This window comes from Colletotrichum karsti, assembly GCF_011947395.1.
Source record: "Colletotrichum karsti strain CkLH20 chromosome Unknown Scaffold11, whole genome shotgun sequence".
Lineage (NCBI taxonomy): Eukaryota > Fungi > Ascomycota > Sordariomycetes > Glomerellales > Glomerellaceae > Colletotrichum > Colletotrichum karsti.
This window is the reverse complement of record NW_024065911.1, coordinates 314,730-335,147: the sequence shown is the minus strand read 5'-3', so window position 1 is coordinate 335,147 and position 20,418 is coordinate 314,730. Positions and strand designations below refer to the sequence as shown.

The 20,418-nt window shown below is 53.3% G+C and overlaps 7 protein-coding genes across 7 annotated transcripts; 4 read left to right on the top strand and 3 right to left on the bottom strand.

Moving 5' to 3' along the window:
• Window positions 1-230: 230 nt before the first annotated feature.
• On the top strand, window positions 231-1,534 carry CkaCkLH20_04225 (uncharacterized protein; the record flags this gene model as incomplete). The annotated part of the gene is made up of 4 exons (XM_038886944.1): window positions 231-387; window positions 446-614; window positions 673-1,139; window positions 1,200-1,534. The coding sequence occupies 4 exons, from the start codon at window positions 231-233 to the stop codon at window positions 1,532-1,534; spliced, it is 1,128 nt and encodes a 375-aa protein (XP_038747648.1).
• Window positions 1,535-1,769: 235 nt separating this feature from the next.
• CkaCkLH20_04224 (quinone oxidoreductase) lies at window positions 1,770-2,708 on the bottom strand (the record flags this gene model as incomplete). The annotated part of the gene is made up of 1 exon (XM_038886943.1): window positions 1,770-2,708. The coding sequence occupies one exon, from the start codon at window positions 2,706-2,708 to the stop codon at window positions 1,770-1,772; it is 939 nt and encodes a 312-aa protein (XP_038747647.1).
• Window positions 2,709-3,304: 596 nt separating this feature from the next.
• CkaCkLH20_04223 (uncharacterized protein) lies at window positions 3,305-6,001 on the bottom strand (the record flags this gene model as incomplete). Its single annotated transcript, XM_038886942.1, has 1 exon — window positions 3,305-6,001. One exon carries the CDS (start codon window positions 5,999-6,001, stop codon window positions 3,305-3,307), a length of 2,697 nt encoding a protein of 898 aa, XP_038747646.1.
• A 1,167-nt stretch (window positions 6,002-7,168) lies between these two features.
• Window positions 7,169-8,611, bottom strand: CkaCkLH20_04222 (sarcosine oxidase; the record flags this gene model as incomplete). Its single annotated transcript, XM_038886941.1, has 3 exons — window positions 7,169-7,391; window positions 7,452-8,440; window positions 8,492-8,611. The coding sequence occupies 3 exons, from the start codon at window positions 8,609-8,611 to the stop codon at window positions 7,169-7,171; spliced, it is 1,332 nt and encodes a 443-aa protein (XP_038747645.1).
• A 1,361-nt stretch (window positions 8,612-9,972) lies between these two features.
• Window positions 9,973-15,842, top strand: CkaCkLH20_04221 (glycosyl hydrolase family 31; the record flags this gene model as incomplete). Its single annotated transcript, XM_038886940.1, has 6 exons — window positions 9,973-10,861; window positions 10,936-11,313; window positions 12,833-12,926; window positions 12,995-13,386; window positions 14,767-14,835; window positions 15,028-15,842. 6 exons carry the CDS (start codon window positions 9,973-9,975, stop codon window positions 15,840-15,842), a joined length of 2,637 nt encoding a protein of 878 aa, XP_038747644.1.
• Window positions 15,843-16,343: 501 nt separating this feature from the next.
• On the top strand, window positions 16,344-17,963 carry CkaCkLH20_04220 (MFS alpha-glucoside transporter; the record flags this gene model as incomplete). The annotated part of the gene is made up of 1 exon (XM_038886939.1): window positions 16,344-17,963. The coding sequence occupies one exon, from the start codon at window positions 16,344-16,346 to the stop codon at window positions 17,961-17,963; it is 1,620 nt and encodes a 539-aa protein (XP_038747643.1).
• Window positions 17,964-18,707: 744 nt separating this feature from the next.
• CkaCkLH20_04219 (uncharacterized protein) lies at window positions 18,708-20,205 on the top strand (the record flags this gene model as incomplete). Its single annotated transcript, XM_038886938.1, has 3 exons — window positions 18,708-19,303; window positions 19,362-20,070; window positions 20,131-20,205. The coding sequence occupies 3 exons, from the start codon at window positions 18,708-18,710 to the stop codon at window positions 20,203-20,205; spliced, it is 1,380 nt and encodes a 459-aa protein (XP_038747642.1).
• Window positions 20,206-20,418: the final 213 nt, after the last annotated feature.

The following is a 20,418-nucleotide window of genomic DNA, read 5'->3' as shown; positions in this document are numbered from 1 at the left end:
CAATAGACGGATGAGAGATGGGGGCCGACATGCAAGTGGTTTACGGATACTCCCATTCTGGGTTGGGTCTCGGGGGCGCTTTGCCGGATGGTGTTTGTCCTGAGATGAAGGTGACGATGGATGGGAGGAGGGAAAGATATATAATGCCGGTGGGATGGCCACATCCTCCAGTCTCGAGGAAGTCCTAGGCCGGAGTCTCGTCCCCCTCGTCTTCCGGATCTCAGATAAAGATGTCTCGCATCGCGGCTTCCATCTTTCTCGCGGCCGGTCTGGCCTTCACCGCAAACGCGCAGGCTCCCGTCTGGGGCCAGTGTGGCGGCAACGGATGGAGCGGCGCGACGAGCTGCGCCGCGGGAGCGTATTGCTCGTCGCAGAACGCGTGGTATTGTGAGTGAAGCCTCGAATAGAATAAGCCCTCGATGAAAAGAGTACTGACGATGTATAGTCCAATGCGTTCCCGGCACCACGCCTCCCGCGTCTTCGACCCGCGCGACGAGCGTCCCGGCCTCGACCACCGTCCGGACCACGACCACCTCGGTGCGCACCTCTTCCTCCGCCGCCTCCACTCCGACCGCGGCTAGCTCGCCCTCCGGACCGAAGTACTTCATCACCTTGTAAGTCTCCTCCCCCATCCTCCTCAAAACCAAAAACCAACCACCGAACCCCCAACAGCGGCGATTCCTACTCCCAAACCGGCTTCAACATCAACTCCACGAAACCCAACCCCCAGAACCCCCTCGGCAACCCGGACCTGCCGGGCTGGACCGCCTCCGGCGGCCTCGACTGGGTCGGCTTCATGGTGACCCAGTTCAACGCGTCCCTCGTGTACAGCTACAACCTCGCCTACGGCGGCGCGACCACCGACGCCTCCCTCATCGCGCCCTACGCGAGCACGGTGCTCAGCTTCATCGACCAGGTCGCCGAGTTTTCCCGCAGCCTCGCCCCCAGGCCGAGCTGGGCGCCCTGGACCGCCGACAACACCCTGGCCGGGGTCTGGATGGGCGTCAACGACGTGGGCAACTCGTTCTGGCTGAGCAACCGCGAGGCGCTGCTCGTGCAGGTCCTGGGGAAGTATTTCGAGCAGCTGCAGGTGTTGTATAACGCCGGCGTGAGGAAGTTTGTGCTGTTGAGCGTTCCGCGTGAGTGATATACCGTGCCTTCATGAATTTGCGGAGAGAAAATTGCTGACGGTCCTGCAGCCACGCAAAAGACACCGCTGATGCTCGCCAACGGCGCCGATTCCAACGCCCAGCTCGCGGCCGCGATCAAGCAGTACAACGACCTCATCGTCAGCAACCTCGCGGCGTTCAAGACCAAGAACGCGGGCGTCACGTCGTGGGTCGTCGACACGACCGCGGCGTTCGACAAGGCCATCAACAACCCGACGGCCTACGGCGCGCCCGACGCTACGTGTTACAACGCCGATGGTGTGAGCTGCCTGTGGTTCAACGACTACCACCCCGGTGTGCAAATTCAGAAGTTGGTGGCGCAGGCTGTTGCGCAGGCTGTTGGTGCGCCTTGGTTTAAGGGTTAGTTGTGCTTGTGGATGTGATGTTTGGCGAGAGCTGACGATGCTTCACAGCTTGATCTAGGGGCGATTGTTTGCGCATGGCAAGAGGCTGTATGTAGAAGAATAGCAGTAACCGAACATGATCAAATTTAACAGCTTCGTCCAGCGTGACGAGAATTGGTGATATTAGTGTCTCGCAACCATCCTATGTATTTGGCTTTCTATCAATCCAACATTCAATGCGCCGTTCCACAGCCCTTCAAGAGTCCTTGGCGATGTCATCGCTCACAAACACAACGCGCTTCCCGCCCACCTGAACCTTGTCCCACGCCGTCTCGACATCCTTGAACGCAGCCACAAGAACTCCCTTCCGCTCAAGTTTGGCAGCGATGTCAACCATTCCCCCAAGTTCCTTCGCGTACTCCTGCATAGTCCAGCTCCCAGGCCCGGCACCGCGAATCGCCACCCTCTTTCCCCTCAGAACAGCACCGGGAAGGCTCATGCTCTCATCGCGCGACACCGAACCCATGTGAATGTACTGCACCTCCCTCTCGGACTTGGGCAACGCTTTGAGGAGACTCGCCGCCGGGTCACCGTAGACATAGTCCAAGACGACGTCCACTTCTCCCAGAGACGACCAGTCCGTCTCAGGACCCAACACGATGCGCTCGTCGAGCGGCATCTCAGCTAGCGCAGCTGCGTTCCGAGCGATGCCAATCACGCGACCTGCTCCTTTCGACCTGACGACGTCCACTGCGACGCGCCCGCTCGCACTCGTAGCTCCCAGGATAGCAACCGTGAATCCCGGTGACTGAGGCGCCGCGCGCGCCGAGAGGGCCATCCAGCTGCTCATGATAGGATTCATGTACGCGGCTGCAGTCACGGGATCCGCGTTTGCCGGGAGTGCGGCGACGAAATTGCGGTCAATGTTGACGAACTCGGAGAAGGAGCCGGTTTGCAGGGCGGCGAAGTAGTACCGTTTGCCGGTTGTGGGGTCCTCTCCGACTCCGTCGACGCCGGGATAGTGGGGTAACGTGGTGGAGGTGTAGTGTTTGCCGGCGGCCCGTGAGAGCACGAGTCGGTGAATGCCGGAAGCCAGGACGCGGAGTCGAATTTGGGTAGACGAAGGGTCGGGGAGGTCGGGAACTGTGGTGTAAGTCGGGGGAGAGCCCCAGGAGTTGACGATGGCGGCGTGCATTCTGTTTGGTGGTGTTGGGCGAAAGAGACGAAGATACAACAATGCTCGGGTATAAAGCATGGACAGAGGATGAGGGCATGTGTTTTTATTCTTTTCAAATGTTTTGGATTTTCTTCGGTGTTTATATATGGCGATAACCGCATCCGTACATGGCTTTTCCACCGCCAGATTGATGAGTAAGTGGCCTCGCCCGGCATGCATTCCAAACCTCGTCGCTGCGAGACGCTGAGTGTACATGCGTGAGCCATATTTGTTAGCTGGACCCGCGCGGTCGGCGATTTCGTAAATCGCCGGAGGACCCCGCGCGGTGGCTCAACGAGGACTAGTCTCGCCCTCGCGTCGCGGCGGCTCGACCAATCTTCCCCAATACGTGCTTCTTGTGTGACGCACAAGTCTTTCTCGTAGGGCTGACTGAGCGGTTGTGCAAATGGTCCAGCAAGACGCACATGGTCAAGCGCGCGCGCGGCTCCATCGAGGCCGCCGTCGGTGGTTTGCGGTTGCACCGTTGACTTGCGCGTTCGTTTGTTGAGTCGACGTCGACTCGTTCGGAAGTCGGCACGTCATGACTTGTCTTTAGGGCTGCTGGTGTCCCCGTTTCATCGTCGACTGAGTGCAGGATGTTCGAACCAACTTGGGAGGTCGTCAATGTCAATCTCGCCGTCGAAGCCGACATCCTCGTCGCATGCTTCATTGCCACAGCCGCATCCATGGTCACCATGTTCGTGGCTCGACTTTGGTAGAATCGGAGGAATGAAAGGTTGGTCGGCTACCTCCAGAATGACGGCCTTAATGCACTCACCCAGCACCTTATCGCCATCATCTCGGCTGCAGTGGCCTGGGTAAGTTTCCAAACCGCCTTCGGGCTTGCGCAGGAGGCCCTTTTCCAACATGATGTTCTGCAACTTCCGAGCGAATGTTTGGACTTCCCAGTCCAGCTTGTAGTAGTTTATCGACAATTCGTTATGGACCATTGTTTCGACGGTTTGGTCGAGGATCTCCAGAATCTCGACATGACGCATGTTGCCAACTCGCTGGAGTCGCTGGACGAGTTCTTCCGTCTTCTCCTTTCCGGTGGTCTCCTTCTTTTGCTGCGGCAAACCGAATGGGCTCTGTTTGGAATTATGCGGTAGACCAAAGTGGTCGCGAATGACATTGCCGATATACTCCATGTCTGCACGATGCATAGGACTGTCTGCGTAGCGGTCGTGGAAGTTCGTGATGCGACCAACCTTGTCCAGAAGACCCATCCAGATATGGTAACGTTTTCCATCGGACATCGTGGTTGCATAATTGGTCAAGATTTCGGCGACTTTGAGGTCCTCTGTAATGGGGAAGCCGAGGAGTTCGGTTCCGTGGACGCTCAAGAACCTGTCCATCTCAGGCCATGCGGGAATGTCTGCATAGTCCCGTTTGGCGATGGTGTAGAGCACTCCGCTCCATAGCGGCGCCGGCGTTCGCGTCAAAAGACGAATACTGAGCACCGTACTTGCCAGCTTGGACCGGAAGTCGAGTAAAGCAGGCCAAACAGGCTCGGTGTCGAACAGTGCATACTCAGGAAGGTCTTCCATCATGCCCATTTGTCTCGCTCGCGCCTCTTTGTCCTCGATAGTAAAGTCCAGCATTGCGTAGCTGCTCAGGATCATCGCATCCCGCTCCGCAAACTTTCTCCAATCCGATTGATAGACTTCCTCACACGACCTCTCGGCCACGTCCGTACAATGAAGGATATCTTCTGCGTTGGCATGGAGTTGTTCGCAGGCGTCTTCCACCTGCTCGTCCAGGATATTGCGAATATCGAGGTAAAGCTGCAGGGAAAAGATAAAACTTGATGGATAATAACGCAAGCCAAGCACTTGTTCAAAGTCAAGCTCGAGGTCGGGCTGACCCGGAATGACGGGAGGCTCTTGGCGATTCTTCTTCAAAGCCCTCACCTCGGCGACCTCCGGGAAAAGCTGCATAATGCAGGCTTTGTGGAAGGATGCGAAGTCGGCTGCTGTGATGGGGCCATACTTGGGAAGCCTTCGAGCAGAAGGCGGGATAAGCGGAACCTTGCCCCGAGGGCAATGTTCGAAGATGTCTTCCATGGCGACATATGCAGACCAGCCAAGCCAATCGGCCTCCTCGCGCCAGATTTTCTCGTTCATCTCCTCCTTCGACTCGGGCTCGTCATTGTAGTCGACGGGCTCCATCCCGTATTCGAAGAAGAGTAACTCCATCATGGCCTCGTATGTGCCGAGGTCGGCGTGTCCGTTCAGGCGGAGAAGACGGAGTAGCTCAAACTCCATGTCGCGGAAAAGCTCGGAGGCCGCGTTGGTGATGACGGCGAGAGTGTTGAGAGAGACGGACTTGTCGTAGTAGTAGTCGCACCAACGCTCGCAGACGTGGTTTCGGATCGTGTTGAAATCCTCGAAGAAGCAGTAGATGAGCATATAGTAGTCGAACTCCTCCTCGTCATCATACTGCTCGTCCAGAGTGAAGCCATCGACCCAGGCGCCGTCGCCCGCAGGCTTGGCTTTTTTGACCACGGCCTTGGACTTCGGGGCTTTCTTGCCGCCCTTCTTTCCACCTTTGCCCTTTTTCTTTGGCGTTTGCTTGGTCTTCTTCCGTGACACCGTCTTTGAAGTTGCGGCAATCTCCGTTTCTGACTCGGAGTCCGACTCGGATTGTTCGGCTTCCGGCTCCAGCTCCACCACGGCGGCAACGGCTTGGGCTTCCTTTGGTGGTTTTGCAGGCTTTTGAAATTGAAGAAGGTTGAACATGTTGTCGAGAAGACCCATATCCAGGCGCTCGCGAGGTCTAGGGGGCTCCTCCTTCTTCTGCTTTGGTCGCATCGGAGATACGGCAGTTTCGAGCAGGCCCAACACCTTCTCCAGCACCTTGATGATGTGCTCATGCTGCTGGTTGCTCACTCGCAGCTTTCCAGTTTTGTCTTGCTGCGCCGTTTTCGAGTAGAACCGGGCGCTCTTCTTCCTCAGGGCCACGACGTCGCGCAGGACCAGGATGGGGTCCCACGGGATCTCTTCGGGCTTGCTGTTGCTGACGATGAGCTGTGCCAAATCTTCGAGCTCGCTCCAGTGCACCTTGCCGGAGGCCGAGTCGAGCGATGGCCCCATCTTGCCGCTCGAAGTGCCATTGCTCGCTGGTTGAAGAGGAGGCGAGTCAGGTACGGGGGTAGGTGTGAATTTGTTGGCGGTTTGCTTCAACCAGTCGGTGAACCGGGCCTGGCCGAGTTTATAGCGCTTCCAGGTTCCGACGGACTGGAACGAACTTCCCGTCGCCGCTGCGGCCGACATTTTGCGCAACTTGCGGGATGTGATGTTGGAGGTTCTGAAGACAATTGCTCGAGCCGATGATTCCGAGTTTAGAAAAGCCACGGGAACATTCTTGAACATGTCTCGAATCCTTGGCACCCCTCACTTTAGTGGGGCATTTAACGCGACATTCCGAACGCGTGACGTCGCGTCGCGTCGATGCTGCACTTAAGCCACCGACTTACACCGGCTCGGTGAGTTCGGGGACACGTCGGTGAAGACTTACACGCTGCCACTCAGCCCATACAGGTACTAGGTTCTTGCAGGAATATCACTTAGAAGGGTATCAAACGGCTTGAAAGTACGTCCAAGGTTGGATCTGTAACTTATGCTGTTTCACTGACTGTTATTGTTCTAACTACTACTAATGAGAAAAGTTTACGCCTACTGATGCCGTGTCTTAAATGCTTCCTGGCCCATCCGCTTCGTAACCACACGATCAATCGTCGTAAGAGTCGGAGGTGTAGGGAGAGCTTGAGTGTCTACCGCAGTTCTTGCAGAATCCTCGCTCGACAATGGCATCCGGAAGATTCCGAACTCCATCGCACTTTTCGCCATTCTGCTTCTTTGTGCACTTGCGCGTCCCATGCCTGCGTGTGTGGTGACGCCTCTTGCACTTCTTACACTTGTAGACGGATCTTCTTTTCCAGCACATGTTGGCGAGTGTTTGATGTGAAGCTTGGAATTGTTGAGCTGTTAAGTTTGAGTTTGCTTGGTTTGGTTTGTTTTGACTTGGCTGTATGAGAGTTGGGTTGTTTGTATGATGTGTGTGTTTGTGTTGTTGGATTGTAGGGAATGGAAAGATTGAGGCTCTTGGAAAATCATCGACCTATTTATATGAAAACAATCGCGAAGATGCGAATCATGGACCGACAGTATGAGCAGTGATTTGGCGATGATGTTCCCATTGGGTCACTGACTATCTCTCATTCGCAGTTCCTCTTTCTACTACAGGTTTCGTATCTTAACGGCGCGATGTGAAAGATGGACAGTGATTCATCCCCGCAACACCATTATAATGCGAGAGCTTCCAAGGGCAGAGGATCCGGAGATAGTGGTAATTGAGTAGGAGTAAAGTGTAGTCGACTTGTGAATCTGCGCAGGCTAGAGCGTTTTGTCACTTATGACTCAAGGTACCTGACGCCCACTTCAAAGCTTTGCCTTCGTCCTGGCACGGGATTCAAATGCTTCCCTCTCCTTGCTGGTGAGCTCCCTCCTCGCCGGCCCTCCACGGCTTCCGTCGCCCACGAACGCATCCGATTGGCCTTCGTACTCTTTCCGGAACCTCCACTTGTCAGCCAAATGGCTTGGAAGTTCTCGTTGGACAGCGCGGGCTAGGTATTCTCCTAGAACAGGGAAAAACTTGAAAGCACTGCAAATGAACCATATTAGATCTCGCTTGCGCTTTCCGAGGGAGTGTTTGGAGACTTACTGTCCACATCCAGCTCCGCCGATAAAGAGGTTCTTATAGTCTGGATGGTAATCCATAATGAAGTCTCCCGTTGGCGTATCCGTGTACCAACACATAGCAACCTTGTCGAAGGGACGGCTCGCCAACTCAGGCAGCATCTCTCGCAACCCTTGTCGCAAACGATCTTCGCCATCTGATGGCACGAAGTTGGGGCGCTCTTGCGACTTCAAAGGCGGGGACGAGGGGTTGACCGTGAGTTTGCGATCATCATCGCCAGGTGCTCGCGTGTACCCCCACCCATGGACTGCCATCTTGAGGGTTTTTGTGTCCTCGTGCGGTGGGAAGTTGAACCAGCCCGTTGAGTAGTTGATATAAAGCGGCAGGTCCTTGTACTTTACCATCTCTTCGTCGGTAAGAGGGAGATATCCCACGACCTGGGCGGTGGAGAGTGTTGAGTTGTACATCGGAACAAGACCAGAACCCCAAGCACCAGCCGTCAGTATGAAGTGGTCTGCCTTGACTGAGGAATCAGGTCCGGCTAGTGTCCGAACTCCTGTGATTGATCTCTGCGAGTCTGTCTCGAAACCCACAACGGTACCAGCCCGGCCGCAGATGAACGATACGCCTAGCTCGATACACTCATCCCGAAGTTGAGTGATGGCTTTGCCGGCGTCCGCCCAGCCAGCTTGGTTGTGGTGATAGGCAGAGAAGTTGGGACCGGCCAGCTCACCACTCAATACGGGGAAAATACGTCTAGCATCCTTGGCGTCCTTGAGAGTTGACCATGGCAAGTTGTGCTTGGTCAACTGGGCTGTAGTCTTGTCCATCCAGGTCTCTTCGCCAGGCTTGGGAGATCCGCCCAAGATGAAATGCGTTCGGGAGAAGATTCCGTGGTACTTGGGATCGTTGAGCCATCTCTGATACGCTTCATAAGCTATCTCATGGTAGTCTCCGTCTGCGTAGTCAAATCGAACAACGCGAGAAATGTCGTTGCTCGAACCGTCCGGTACCTAGATATCTGTCAGCAAGAGTCCTTTATCGGAGTTTCTTGGCACCCTCACCGGTGGAATATGTCGGTCAAGAACTTTGATGTTCCGGTAGCCATCCAAGCTGAGCTGACGAGCGACGGACAGGCCAAACAGCCCGGCTCCGATGACGCAGATCTTGCTGTTCTTGTCCATTTCTCGATATGAGCTCTTCCAAGACTTCACCTTTGAAATGAATGCATGCTGGCAGCCGAGAAGATGACACGCCGCCGCCGTCAACGGCTTATTGTAAAGAGGCGTACTCGGCTTAGAGTGGGGTTGGAGCCGAAGACCGGCCCTGATCGGCTTCTACGACCCGATCTTCGGGACGTTCACCGCCAGTAAATCCATCCGTCCACGTGACCGGATACGGCCCGGGAGATGGATTCTCATGCACCAAGAGTCATTTTTCATTCCATGATGGATACACATTTATGTAAGACGTAAAACCTATTCGAAACTTTTTCGTAATGTCATTCATGAAACGGGCGCGAGGATAGGTCTTGAAGCCGGTTGTCGGCTGTAACAAGAAGAACTCCGCGGATTCGCTGACGTCTCGCACATGTAGAAGAGACAAAATCTCTCCCATTCCGCCTGCAGCCTGCTTCAAGAAAGAGGGTATTCAAAATCCTATAGAAAAGTCTCATCAACAAGGCTAATGGCGTCTTTCATCTAGTTGAAAGACACATGGATTTCCCCGAGCATCTGGCATGGTCTTCATGGCAAGCCAAGGGATCGGACATGAGTTTCCCTCTAAGTTCCATCAGAGCTTAGAAGCCGGCCCTCGGACGCGATGATGAGTCCGATAGTGGGTGCAGGGCTGATATGGTAGCGGGCTCCAGCTCTTTACCTTGATGCTGAGCTCCTCCGTGCCCACCTCGACGTGGATCATAACATTCAGGATAGGGCGAATGTAAGAATCTGACTGATATTCTCACATAATAGTAGCGCGATATTAACCGAAGTAGTTGGCGATCTCCCGGTCACTCTGGTCATTTGGCCATGACCACAGCGTGGAGCTTGGCCGCCGAAAACCATTCATACTCAATTTCTGAGTGGAGCACAAAAGCTCTTGCCTCAATAAGTAAAACTTGCTGATACGTTCTTTTCAAAAGTAGAAACACCTGGTAAGTCCCGAATTGACATTCTTCCGGCATGCGAACAGCTCGAGACTGGGGTTGTAGCGTTCATCCAGGAGCAGTGCCAATCCGGCTTAGCTCTCCACCGGAGGTCCTGATGCTCTTCCGGCGGGGTGCTAGATCTACGCACGCGCAAGTCAGACTCCTATGTACACAGGTAAAAGTGACTTCAAGTTGAGAGTTACTCATAGAACCTCAATGAGTAAATGACAGAGATGTAATGCCGGACACTATTTAGTTCAGATGTAGACCATTCCAGGCTTGAGTCTCCCTCTCGGTTTCCGATTCGAACCAAACTCTCGATCCCCAATTCATGCCATTAAGAAGATTGAACAACATTTACTTACCTTTAAACTAAACTCCATCATCATAATCGCCATGATTTACGAAGAAATCAACAGCATCCTGTACCGTTACGACGGTGAGCAGGTTCGAATCGAGCCCTGGGGCCCCAACGCATTTCGTGTTCGATCGACAAGATGCCCTGAAATGCCTTCAGAGGCATGGGCTCTCGAACAATCACCTCCTACCGTTGACGTCTCGTCCAAGATTTCTATCGTGGGCGATGGTTCCGGAACTGTTACCAACGGAAAGGCCAAAGCTGTCATCACCAAACGCGGCAAGATCACCATTTTCAACCATTGCGACGATGTTGTGCTCGAAGAGTACGCTCGAAACCGCCGTGACCTGCTCGATGCCAACTGCAGCGCGCTCGAGGTTGAAGCCCGCGAGTTCAAGCCCCTGGTTGGCGGTAACTACCACCTTACGATGCGCTTCGAAAGTCTTCGAGAAGACGAGCAGATCTACGGCATGGGACAGTACCAGCAGCCTCACCTTGACCTGAAAGGTCTCGATCTCGAACTCGCACACCGCAATTCCCAGGCCAGTGTGCCCTTCGCCCTGTCATCACTGGGCTACGGGATCCTCTGGAACAACCCCGCCATCGGTCGGGTGGTGTTCGGGAAGAATACAACGACATTCGAAGCCTACTCGACCAAGGTCCTAGACTACTGGGTCGTGGTCGGCGATACGCCGGCGGAAATCGTCGAAAGACATGCCAGCGTTACAGGCACGCCGCCGATGATGCCGGACTACGGTCTGGGCTTCTGGCAGTGCAAACTCCGATACGAGACGCAGGAAGAGCTGTTGCAAGTTGCACGAGAATACCGTCGCCGCGATCTCCCAATCGACCTGATTGTTGTAGATTTCTTTCATTGGCCGATGCAAGGCGAGTGGAAGTTTGATAAGAAGTTCTGGCCAGACCCAGGTAAGAGCCTCAACCTTCAACCCATAAGGTTCAAAATGCTTGCGAAGTATCGATAAGTGCTAACTGCGGGTCAGATGCTATGGTGGAAGAGCTTAAGAGCATGGGGATCGAGCTGATGGTGTCCATCTGGCCAACGGTTGACCAGAGATCTGAGAATTTTGCGGAAATGATGGAGCTTGGCCTGCTGGTCCGCTCGGAGCGAGGAGTGAGGACCAACTTCGAGTTTGAAGGCCAAACCGTGTACTTCGACCCTACCAATCCCGATGCTCGTCGATACGTCTGGAACAAGGCCAAGGATCACTACTACTCCAAGGGCATTCGGACCTTCTGGCTGGACCAAGCTGAACCAGAATACTCCGTTTACGATTTCGATAACTACCGATACTTCCTTGGGCCCAACCTGGAAGTAGGTAACGTCTATCCTCGCGACTATGCCCGGACCTTCTTCGACGGTATGGAGAATTCAGGACAAAAGAACATCGTCAATCTCCTTCGATGTGCCTGGGCTGGCAGCCAAAAATACGGGGCACTAGTTTGGAGCGGTGATATCGCGTCATCATGGTCCAGCTTCCGGAATCAACTAGCCGCGGGTCTGAACATGGGAATTGCAGGATTACCATGGTGGACAACCGACATTGGCGGGTTTCACGGCGGCAACCCAGATGATGAATCATTCCGAGAGCTATTTGTGCGCTGGTTTCAGTGGGGCACGTTCTGCCCTGTGATGCGCCTACATGGAGACCGAGAGCCAAAGACTGGCAACCTTTCCTCGAGCAGTGGAGCCGGGAATGAGGTTTGGTCTTATGGGCCTGTGGTTTATGAGATCTGCCGCAAGTATATGCTCATACGAGAACGAATGAGGAGTTATACAAGACGGCTCATGGTGGAAGCACATGAAAAGGGGTCACCTATCATAAGGCCGCTGTTCTACGAGTTCCCCAAGGACCCGAAGAGTTGGAAGCTCGGCGCGAAACAGTACATGTATGGAGATGGGATTTTATGTTGTCCCGTTATGGAGTCTGGTGCGAGGACGGCTGAAGTTTATCTTCCAATCTTGGAGCATGGGGAGTGTTGGGAGTCGTTCGGAGAAGACCGTGAGGAACGTGTCTTCGAAGGCGGTCTCACTTTCGAGATAGAGTGTCCATTGGATTGGATGCCAGTGTTTGTAAGGAAGTCGAAGATAGACTTGGTATTAGGAGATCAGGAGACTGCCTGAGCCGGTTGACTTGTTACACGTCTCAGCCGAGTCTTCTAGCCGGACTTCTTTGGGGGTCGGCTTTCGCACCCTGTGGTAAGACAGAATCATGATTTAACGTCAATTTAGATCCGAAGTTTTACCCGTAAATGATGAGTTGCAGAATGCGACAACGGTGCCGGTGGGAGAACCAGGTTCTCCGCACCAAAAATTGTGTTCTAAGCTGTATTCGTCTACATCACCTCACGCCAATGCGCACCAGTTACCACTTCCCTTCTCTATTCGTCTTTTTGCAGTTGGATCGATGCAACTTGATACGTACCTGCATCACAATCCCCGCATATAAGTGCCGTCATATCCTTCTATGCCATTAGCTGAATCTCTCCAGCTATGCTGGTCATCTTACGATATCTTCCCCAGGATAGACGTCGATTCGTCATTGCCCGTGCCTTCTGATTCAATCTGCAACTATGAAAACATATATTCATTTAAACCCATGAGCAAGTTATGACATGTCAAGAATTGAACAGCCAGATGATAATGGATGTGCTCCCCCTGAACACGAGGAGATCGTTGCAGCAGCCAGCAACATGGCGTTCAAATGCGATCACTGCGGCAGTGTCTTTGGACGTCAGGAGCATCTGACACGACACAAACGATCACATACTAGAGAGAAGCCTTTCACCTGCTCGACGTGCGGTAAAAGTTTCTCTAGGCTGTAAGCTTAGCATCGAACAGGTTTGTAAGGCGACATAACGTGTCTGACAGTTTAGCAGGGATGTTCTCACGCGTCACATTGCCTCTCACCAAGAGATCGAGGCACGCTCGTGGCGTCGCGGGGCTTCAGCGAGAGCCTGTCAAGAGTGCGCAGTCAGTCGTACTAGGTGTTCGAGAGACCATCCGTGTCGGCGCTGTTCCAACCGCGGGTTGAACTGCAGCTACCCTGCACCTAGAAGCCAACGAGAGACTTCGAACAAACGCAACGCGTCTCCCCAACTTGAAACTCCGGCAGAGAACATGGACATGGATATTCTTGACGAGTCTATGAACGGATCCTGTGACAACGAACATGGAGAGACAGATTCATATCGAGCCGTGGCTGCGTTGCCACAAGAACAGCCAGAGGTCGCCGAAGTTATGACACTTTCTGACATGAACGCTGGAATCGCCCCAGCAGAAGAACGCATCAACGACCCAGTCAATTGGGTAGTCCCTTCGGCCAGTGAGGAAACTGGGGCTGATGGTCAGGTCGGAAACCTGAGTTGCTCCCACGATGGGAATATTCTCGACGAATACATGGCTGGCGCAACGTTCATGGACCAGCTCGCTGGTATTTCCGCCATCAACTGGCTATCTCCTCCATATTACACTGATTTCGATTCGACATATCTCCAATTTTCTGCGGATGGAGCTTACCACGATTCGGATGTGGTCGATCAACAGAATATTCCGGACGTTGCAGGACCTAATATGAACAGGCCTTGGCTGAACCTACTGGAACCCAACCTAACTCCGAACCACGATCCTTCTTTGTCGTCCGTCTCAGAGTCACTGCAGCTGAAATCAAACTTGGGGGAAAGAGCACCGGAAAACGAGGGAAGCTCAGCCGCATCTGCAAAGTCTGTCTCTACGCCGGGCGCGTATTACGTCGATGGTGCTCCGACAAGAGCGCCGTTCAAAGGTCGTCCTGTGCAAGGACGCTTGTCTACATCATTCGAACATGAGCCATCCCAAGACTCTGACAGTGCAGCCACTTCTACTACAAATACACCTGATTCGACTTTGGACGCCTCTGCGCCACTCATAACCTCCGACACATACAACAATCTCGTGGCGATGGTCAAGCAAATCTCTCCCCAGGGAAACATGTCTGAATCGAGACAGTTTCCTTCATTGGCACACATTCGGATCTGTTTCCAATTCTACTTCCGACGATTTCACCCCGCGTATCCCTTTCTTCCAAAATCACAATCAGTCTACGAACTGCAAGAGAATTGGCTTTTACTACTGGCTGTCTGTGCTGTTGGTTCGAGGTATACTCGCGGCAAGGCCAGTCGTTCTTCACGAGAAACACTGTCTTTGCTACTAGGAGATGCTATCTCGAGTCTAATCTCAGACGGACCAAACGATGACGCTTTTACATCTGGAGCGTCATTTGATATTAACAGTGGAAGAAATGGCTTTGAACTGAGAGTCATTCAAATAACATTGCTTCATATCATCTGCAAGTTACACACCGGAAAGGGCGATACATCACGATCATGTCTCATCTTCAGACATTTTCTGGTTGACTCATGCCACAAGTTGAGCCTTTTGGAGTTTCAAGATTCAATACCAGCAAATTCACAGAGTTACAATAAAGAAGGTAGTGTTGGGAGTTGGGTCGAGAGACAAATACGGATCAGAGCAGGATTGATGGTATGGGTAAGTAAGACTTGATCGATACCTCTTTGGTCTTCAATTAACGTATGATATGCTAATGGGCTTGTTTGAATCACAAATCCAGATTTTAGATTCAATGATGTCTCTAGAACTCGATAAAGAGCCGCTCCTCAAGCTTGGCGATGCCAGAGGGCCCATGCCATGCATCGACTCTGTCTGGGACAAACCTGACACAGAGACAGTAACACAGGCTGATTCAAAGCTCAGTGAGTTGCGTTCATAACTTGTTTCTTGGCACTGAAAATCAACTGACACACTGCTCTTATAGTCAGCGTACTCGAAGCTGTCGAGATGCTCTACATGGAAAAGAAGCTGCCTGAACAACTAGGAGACTTCGGTACGCTGGTTCTCATTCACGCCATTCTTCGTCGAACAAACGAAGCCACATATCAGCATCAGTCGAGACTCTCTTCGTGGGTGCCTTCCGCGGAAGTATCTCGAAGAATCGCAGGGGAAGCGTTTGAAGAGACTTGGCCACCCTCAGTCCCAATTTTGTCAAGGTGGCGTAACAGCGCATGCGACTGTTTAGACCTCCTCCATTGGAACGCAAACTCCATTATAGCCAAGGCAGGAGGCTGGGAGCATCCGGTGCTGCTCCATCTTCACCTGTCACGGCTCCATCTTCTCACCCCTCTCATCCACATGAGGACTCTGGCTGCGGCCGCTTCATCTCGCGCTTTATCGATGCCAGTTGAAACCTCCAAAGTCGACAAGGCGAGATTCTACATTTCCCAATGGGTCATACGCGATCAATACAAAGCTCGGCTATCACTAATTCATGCTGGGGCAATATTGTGGCATGTTCGCCGCTACAGTGTCAACAACTTTCTAGAACCTTTCAGCATTTTTGCGGCAACTCTGGTGGTCTGGTCATACAGCACGATGATGACCTTTCTGAAGAAGAACAAGAGGACTGGACAGGAACAAGCAAACGATAGATCTACCTCTCCCTACATTTCAAACGACAGAGCTCCCACAGGAGCGAGTCCTTTGGAAGCGATCGGGGATACTCCACTGGCAGAAACGGAAGAAGAGCCTGAACCTGTCTTCCTTCATCTGGACAGGCCATGCGATGATGAGATGGTGCAGACCTACGTCAGACTAGGCCATAAGATGGCTGGCCACATGTCCAAGGTCGGAGACATCTGCCAAGTAGGGGCACCAAGGCGAATCTTGCGGGAGGGCATTCGCATGTTGATGGGCGGGGCCGAACAACCGCTACAATCGGAAACGAGCAAACAGAGAGAGAGCCTCATGGTAGATGGGCAGGCTTCATACGCGTGGGGAATTGAGCAGCCCTATGTTGAGTTGCTGGACAGTCTCGTTCGATCATCGGCAGACTGAACCATAGTATCGTGTTAGTAGAAGGATAGCCGTAATACACAATGTAACAATACTAGGAATATTCGATGTCATCTCAATTCCCCGCCGGGGATACCTTATGCAAGAAATGACTCCGGTGGGCGGGACATCCGGGGTGTATGGCCTCCGGCGGCACAAGACTTCTGCACGCTCCGGTGGGGGTGGGTCAGAAATATTGAACGATATTCAACGACGACTGTGCTAAGTGAATGTAGGATTGAACATGGGAAATACCCCGGATGTACTGAAGATAATCTGCGGGGTAATCCCCGGGCTCGTGTAGATGGGAAGTCTCGACGAAGCTCATGGCGTAGCGAGGTTCATGAGAGCTGCATAGTATATGTATTCACTTTCTCCACAGTCAACCAGATCTTCCGTCGTTTTCACTGATCGATTATCATCTGGACTCTGTCTTTGCTTCTGCCCTTATACGACCGCTGTCGACTGGTATTTCCTCATTGAGCTCCACATAGCCACATCGCAATGGCAGCGTCGCACCGGAAAGATTCGCTCGACATCGCTGAGAATGAGCATCCTCACGTCGGTCATTACGAGATCAAAGACTTGGCCTTGGCCAAGCAAGGTGCCGAAGAAGAGCACAACCTCGGCTTCCTGGATGCAATACGCCGATATCCCAAGGCCGCCTTGTGGTCCATCCTCGTCTCTGCTTCCATCATCATGGAGGGCTACGACATAGTCCTCATCTCGTCCTTCTTCGCCCAACCAGCTTTTAGAGAGCATTACGGGGAATACATCCCTGCCAAAAGTTCCTTCGAAATCACCGCCTCTTGGCAGAATGGTCTCAGCAACGCGGTCAGCGTAGGCACTATCATCGGTGCCTTCGCCAACGGGTACTTTACCCACCGCTTCGGATATCGGAAAGTCCTGCTGGCGTCACTTGCCTCCATATGCTGCTTCATCTTCATCTCATTCTTCTCGCCCAGTCTTCCCGTCCTCCTCGTCGGACAATTCCTCTGCGGCATCCCGTGGGGCGTCTTCGCAACAACAGCTCCCGCGTATGCTTCTGAGGTGTGTCCAATGGCACTGCGCGGCTACCTGACGGTCTACGTCAATCTCTGCTGGGCCCTGGGGCAGCTCATATCTGCTGGCGTCCAAGCTGGTTTCTCCGAGAACTCAAGCAGATGGGCATACCGCGTCCCCTTTGCCATTCAATGGGTCTGGCCACTTCCTCTCTTCGCCATTTTATGGTTCGCTCCCGAGTCTCCCTGGCATTTCGTTCGCATTGGAAAGTTCGAAGACGCTGAAAACGCTGTCCTGCGTCTCGGCTCCGCCTCCCAACGCAGCTACGCCAAGCAGAAGGTTGCTATGATGATTCACACCAACGAGATAGAGGCACAGATGGACGACGGCACTTCATACAAGGATTGCTTCCGCGGCATCGACCTGCGCAGGACCGAGATCGCGTGCCTCACGTTTGCCGCGCAACCGTTCTGCGGGTCAGCTATGGGCGGTACTCCGACGTATTTCTTCGTACAAGCCGGGCTCTCAAACTCCATCTCTTTCCAGATGTCTGTCGGTGGGCTCGGAATTGCTTCGGTCGGCACGATCATTGCGTGGTTTCTCCTCCATGCATTCGGCCGCCGCACGCTCTATCTCTGGGGACTTGGTCTGCTAAGTCTCATACTCGTCATTGTCGGTTCCATCAGTGCCGGTGCCCCGGAATCAGATGGCGCGAACTACGCCCAAGCCGGCATGATGCTTGGCTGGCTCGGAGTGTATTATCTCACCGTTGGCCCCATCTGTTACGCCATCATCTCCGAGGTGTCGTCTACACGCCTGCGCAACAAGACTGTCTGCCTCGGCCGTATCGCTTATTACATCGCCCAAATCATCTGCAACGTCATCAACCCGTACATGCTGAATCCTACGGCTGGCGACTGGCGGGGCAAGACCGGATTCTTTTGGGGCGGATGTGCGCTTGTTTTCTTCGTCTGGACCTACTTCCGGTTACCTGAGACGAAGAACAAGACTTTTGAGGAACTGGATATCTTGTTTGCTCGCCGTATCAAGGCTTCGCAATTCTCCTCATACAAAGTGGACGCTTATGCCGGCGGCGATGAGGCTTTGACAAAGGAGAGTTGAGCAGGGGCGTGATGCGCGACAAAGTTTCACATGGAAGGACTTGAGAAGTTGATATGCAACTGTTTGGAGGACTGGATGGTGTTGAAAACCTTGTAGCTTTCCTAAATTTGTACCTAATTGAACTAAAAGTACAGCCCGGTCATTTACACCATGCTCTCGAAACAAAGTCTTGCCGTAAAAGTCGCCCAGAAGTTCTCTGATGAAAGTCATCGCTCGATTGTGACTCTTTGCCTAGGTAGCTTGCGATGGTCAACAACACGCCTTAAGACGATGCGTGACTCCATTTTTCAGACCTCATCTCGGACTTTCGAGCGTTGGATTGACTTCTTCTGAGCGTTGAGTGTATTCCTTCCCCAAATGGTTTGTAGGCATTCACAGCTAAGCCATTCAGTACTCGGTTACTTCTTCCGTGTCCGGCGGGGGTTGCGATGATGGTGGGCCGCGGGGAACGATACTCATCCGCCGGCAGTGGAAAGCTCATATGCCTCCAACTTGGCATGCGGGGGAAATGAAGATTGACAACGAGGATATATCCGATACGCGACTCACAGCCGCCAAACTCAACATGCTCCGGTGGGGTATTAGCCAAGAGACGACATCGTCAACGAGAACAGAAAACAAGATCATGATGTGAAAGGACAATGAGTAAGTCTATAAATATTTATTGACACGTCCGAGTCCCACGATGATTAACAACACGCCAACTCAAGATCTGATTACAAGCCTATCATTGTCAACAACGCCATGTCATTGATCAAGACTACCTCCGTATTTCTGGCGATCTGCGCCAACGCCTTCGGCCGGGTTACCTCCCGCGCTCCGTCCGGCGCGGCAACCATGGACCTCGGCACCCTTACCGGTCAGGCCCGATTTCTCGGATCGGGCTTCATTTACGGCTTCCCTGACAACGGCACAAGCATCGACACGTCCATCCCGGACTACCTCGTCACCGACATCAAGTTCCACGCCAGCCGAGCCGGCGGCGCGCAAATCCCGGCCAAGGGATGGGTTGGCGGGTATGAAGAGTACCTCGGACGTTTCAACTCTGCGCTGTCTAACTACAGAACGACTCGCAAGTTCGGGGGTGATTTCATCCTGTTGCCTCACGACCTCTGGGGTTCTGATGGATCCCTTGGTACCGGCTCGCCTCTTCCGGGAGACAATGGCGACTGGACGAGCATGGAACAGTTCCTCCGACAGGTGACCAACGATATCAAGGCCAATGGCATGCTTGAGGGTTTGGTCTTCGATATCTGGAACGAACCGGAACTCGACTTATTCTGGCCGCGCTCCTGGGAACAGTATTTGGAGTACTACGTTCGTGCCCATAGGATCATCAGGTCTGTATTCACATTGCTCCCTAGCCTACCGGTCAAATATGTCTAACACCACATACAGAGAGGAGCTTCCTGGAACTCTCATCAGTGGGCCCTCAGGAGCCCACGCACCCGCCGTCGACCGCTCCACTTGGGACACTTGGATGGCCACCGTATCCGCCAACGACGCCATCCCGGACATCTACTCCTGGCACCAAATCGGCATCTGGGAGCGCGACCCCGACAGGACCGTCGCAGACTTCCACGTCCTCCGCACCAAGCACAACCTGCCGGAGCGTCCCATCGACCTGAACGAGTACGCCTGGCCGGACGAGCAGAACCCGGCCGGCGCGGTGTTCTACCTGTCCCAGCTCGAGCGCCACAACCTGCGCGGCCTCCGAGCCAACTGGGGCGGCGGATCGGATCTGCACAATTTCCTGGCCGATCTCGTGTACGAGAACGCCGATGGTAGCTACGGTCCCAACGGCGAGTGGGAGGTCTACAAGTACTACGCCCAGATGACCGGCGAGAGAATCAGCACTGCCGCGTCCCCCGACCTCCTGTTCGACGTGTTTGGAACCGTTGAGGGCGGGAATGTGAAGGTTCTTGCGGGAACACGGGTGACGCAGGCTCCGTACGAAATCAAGATCTCGGGATTGAGCAAATTTGGGCTACCTGTCGATGGGAGTATTGCGGTTCGGAGCTTGCGGTTTGACTGGGCAGGTCGCAAGACTCAGGTCGGCGGCCCGGTTGATCTCGGTACCAGTGTGCTCACTTACTCCGCCGATACGGTCAGTCTTCCTCGGGCCCTTTTTATCTGAAGACTTCTTACTAACATTTGGTTCATGTAGCTGGTTCTACTCGTTGATCCGCCTACCAACTCAACGGCCTTTGCTTACGAGTTTTCGGTAGCGACATCTGCTTGACAGGAAGGCCTGCTTTTTCCCGCAGTTTCTACAAGTTCGAGACCGTGTGAGAATTTTTCATTCCCGGAGAAGCTCTAGGCTGCTGATTTGAAGGTTCAAGTGCCTCAGTCGAATCATCAGATCAACAGTTCTGAGGAGATTTTACATTTCTTGTTCTATTTGACAGTATGGTGTCTGTTATTTGCAGTCCAAACAAGTACATAGTTGGTAGTG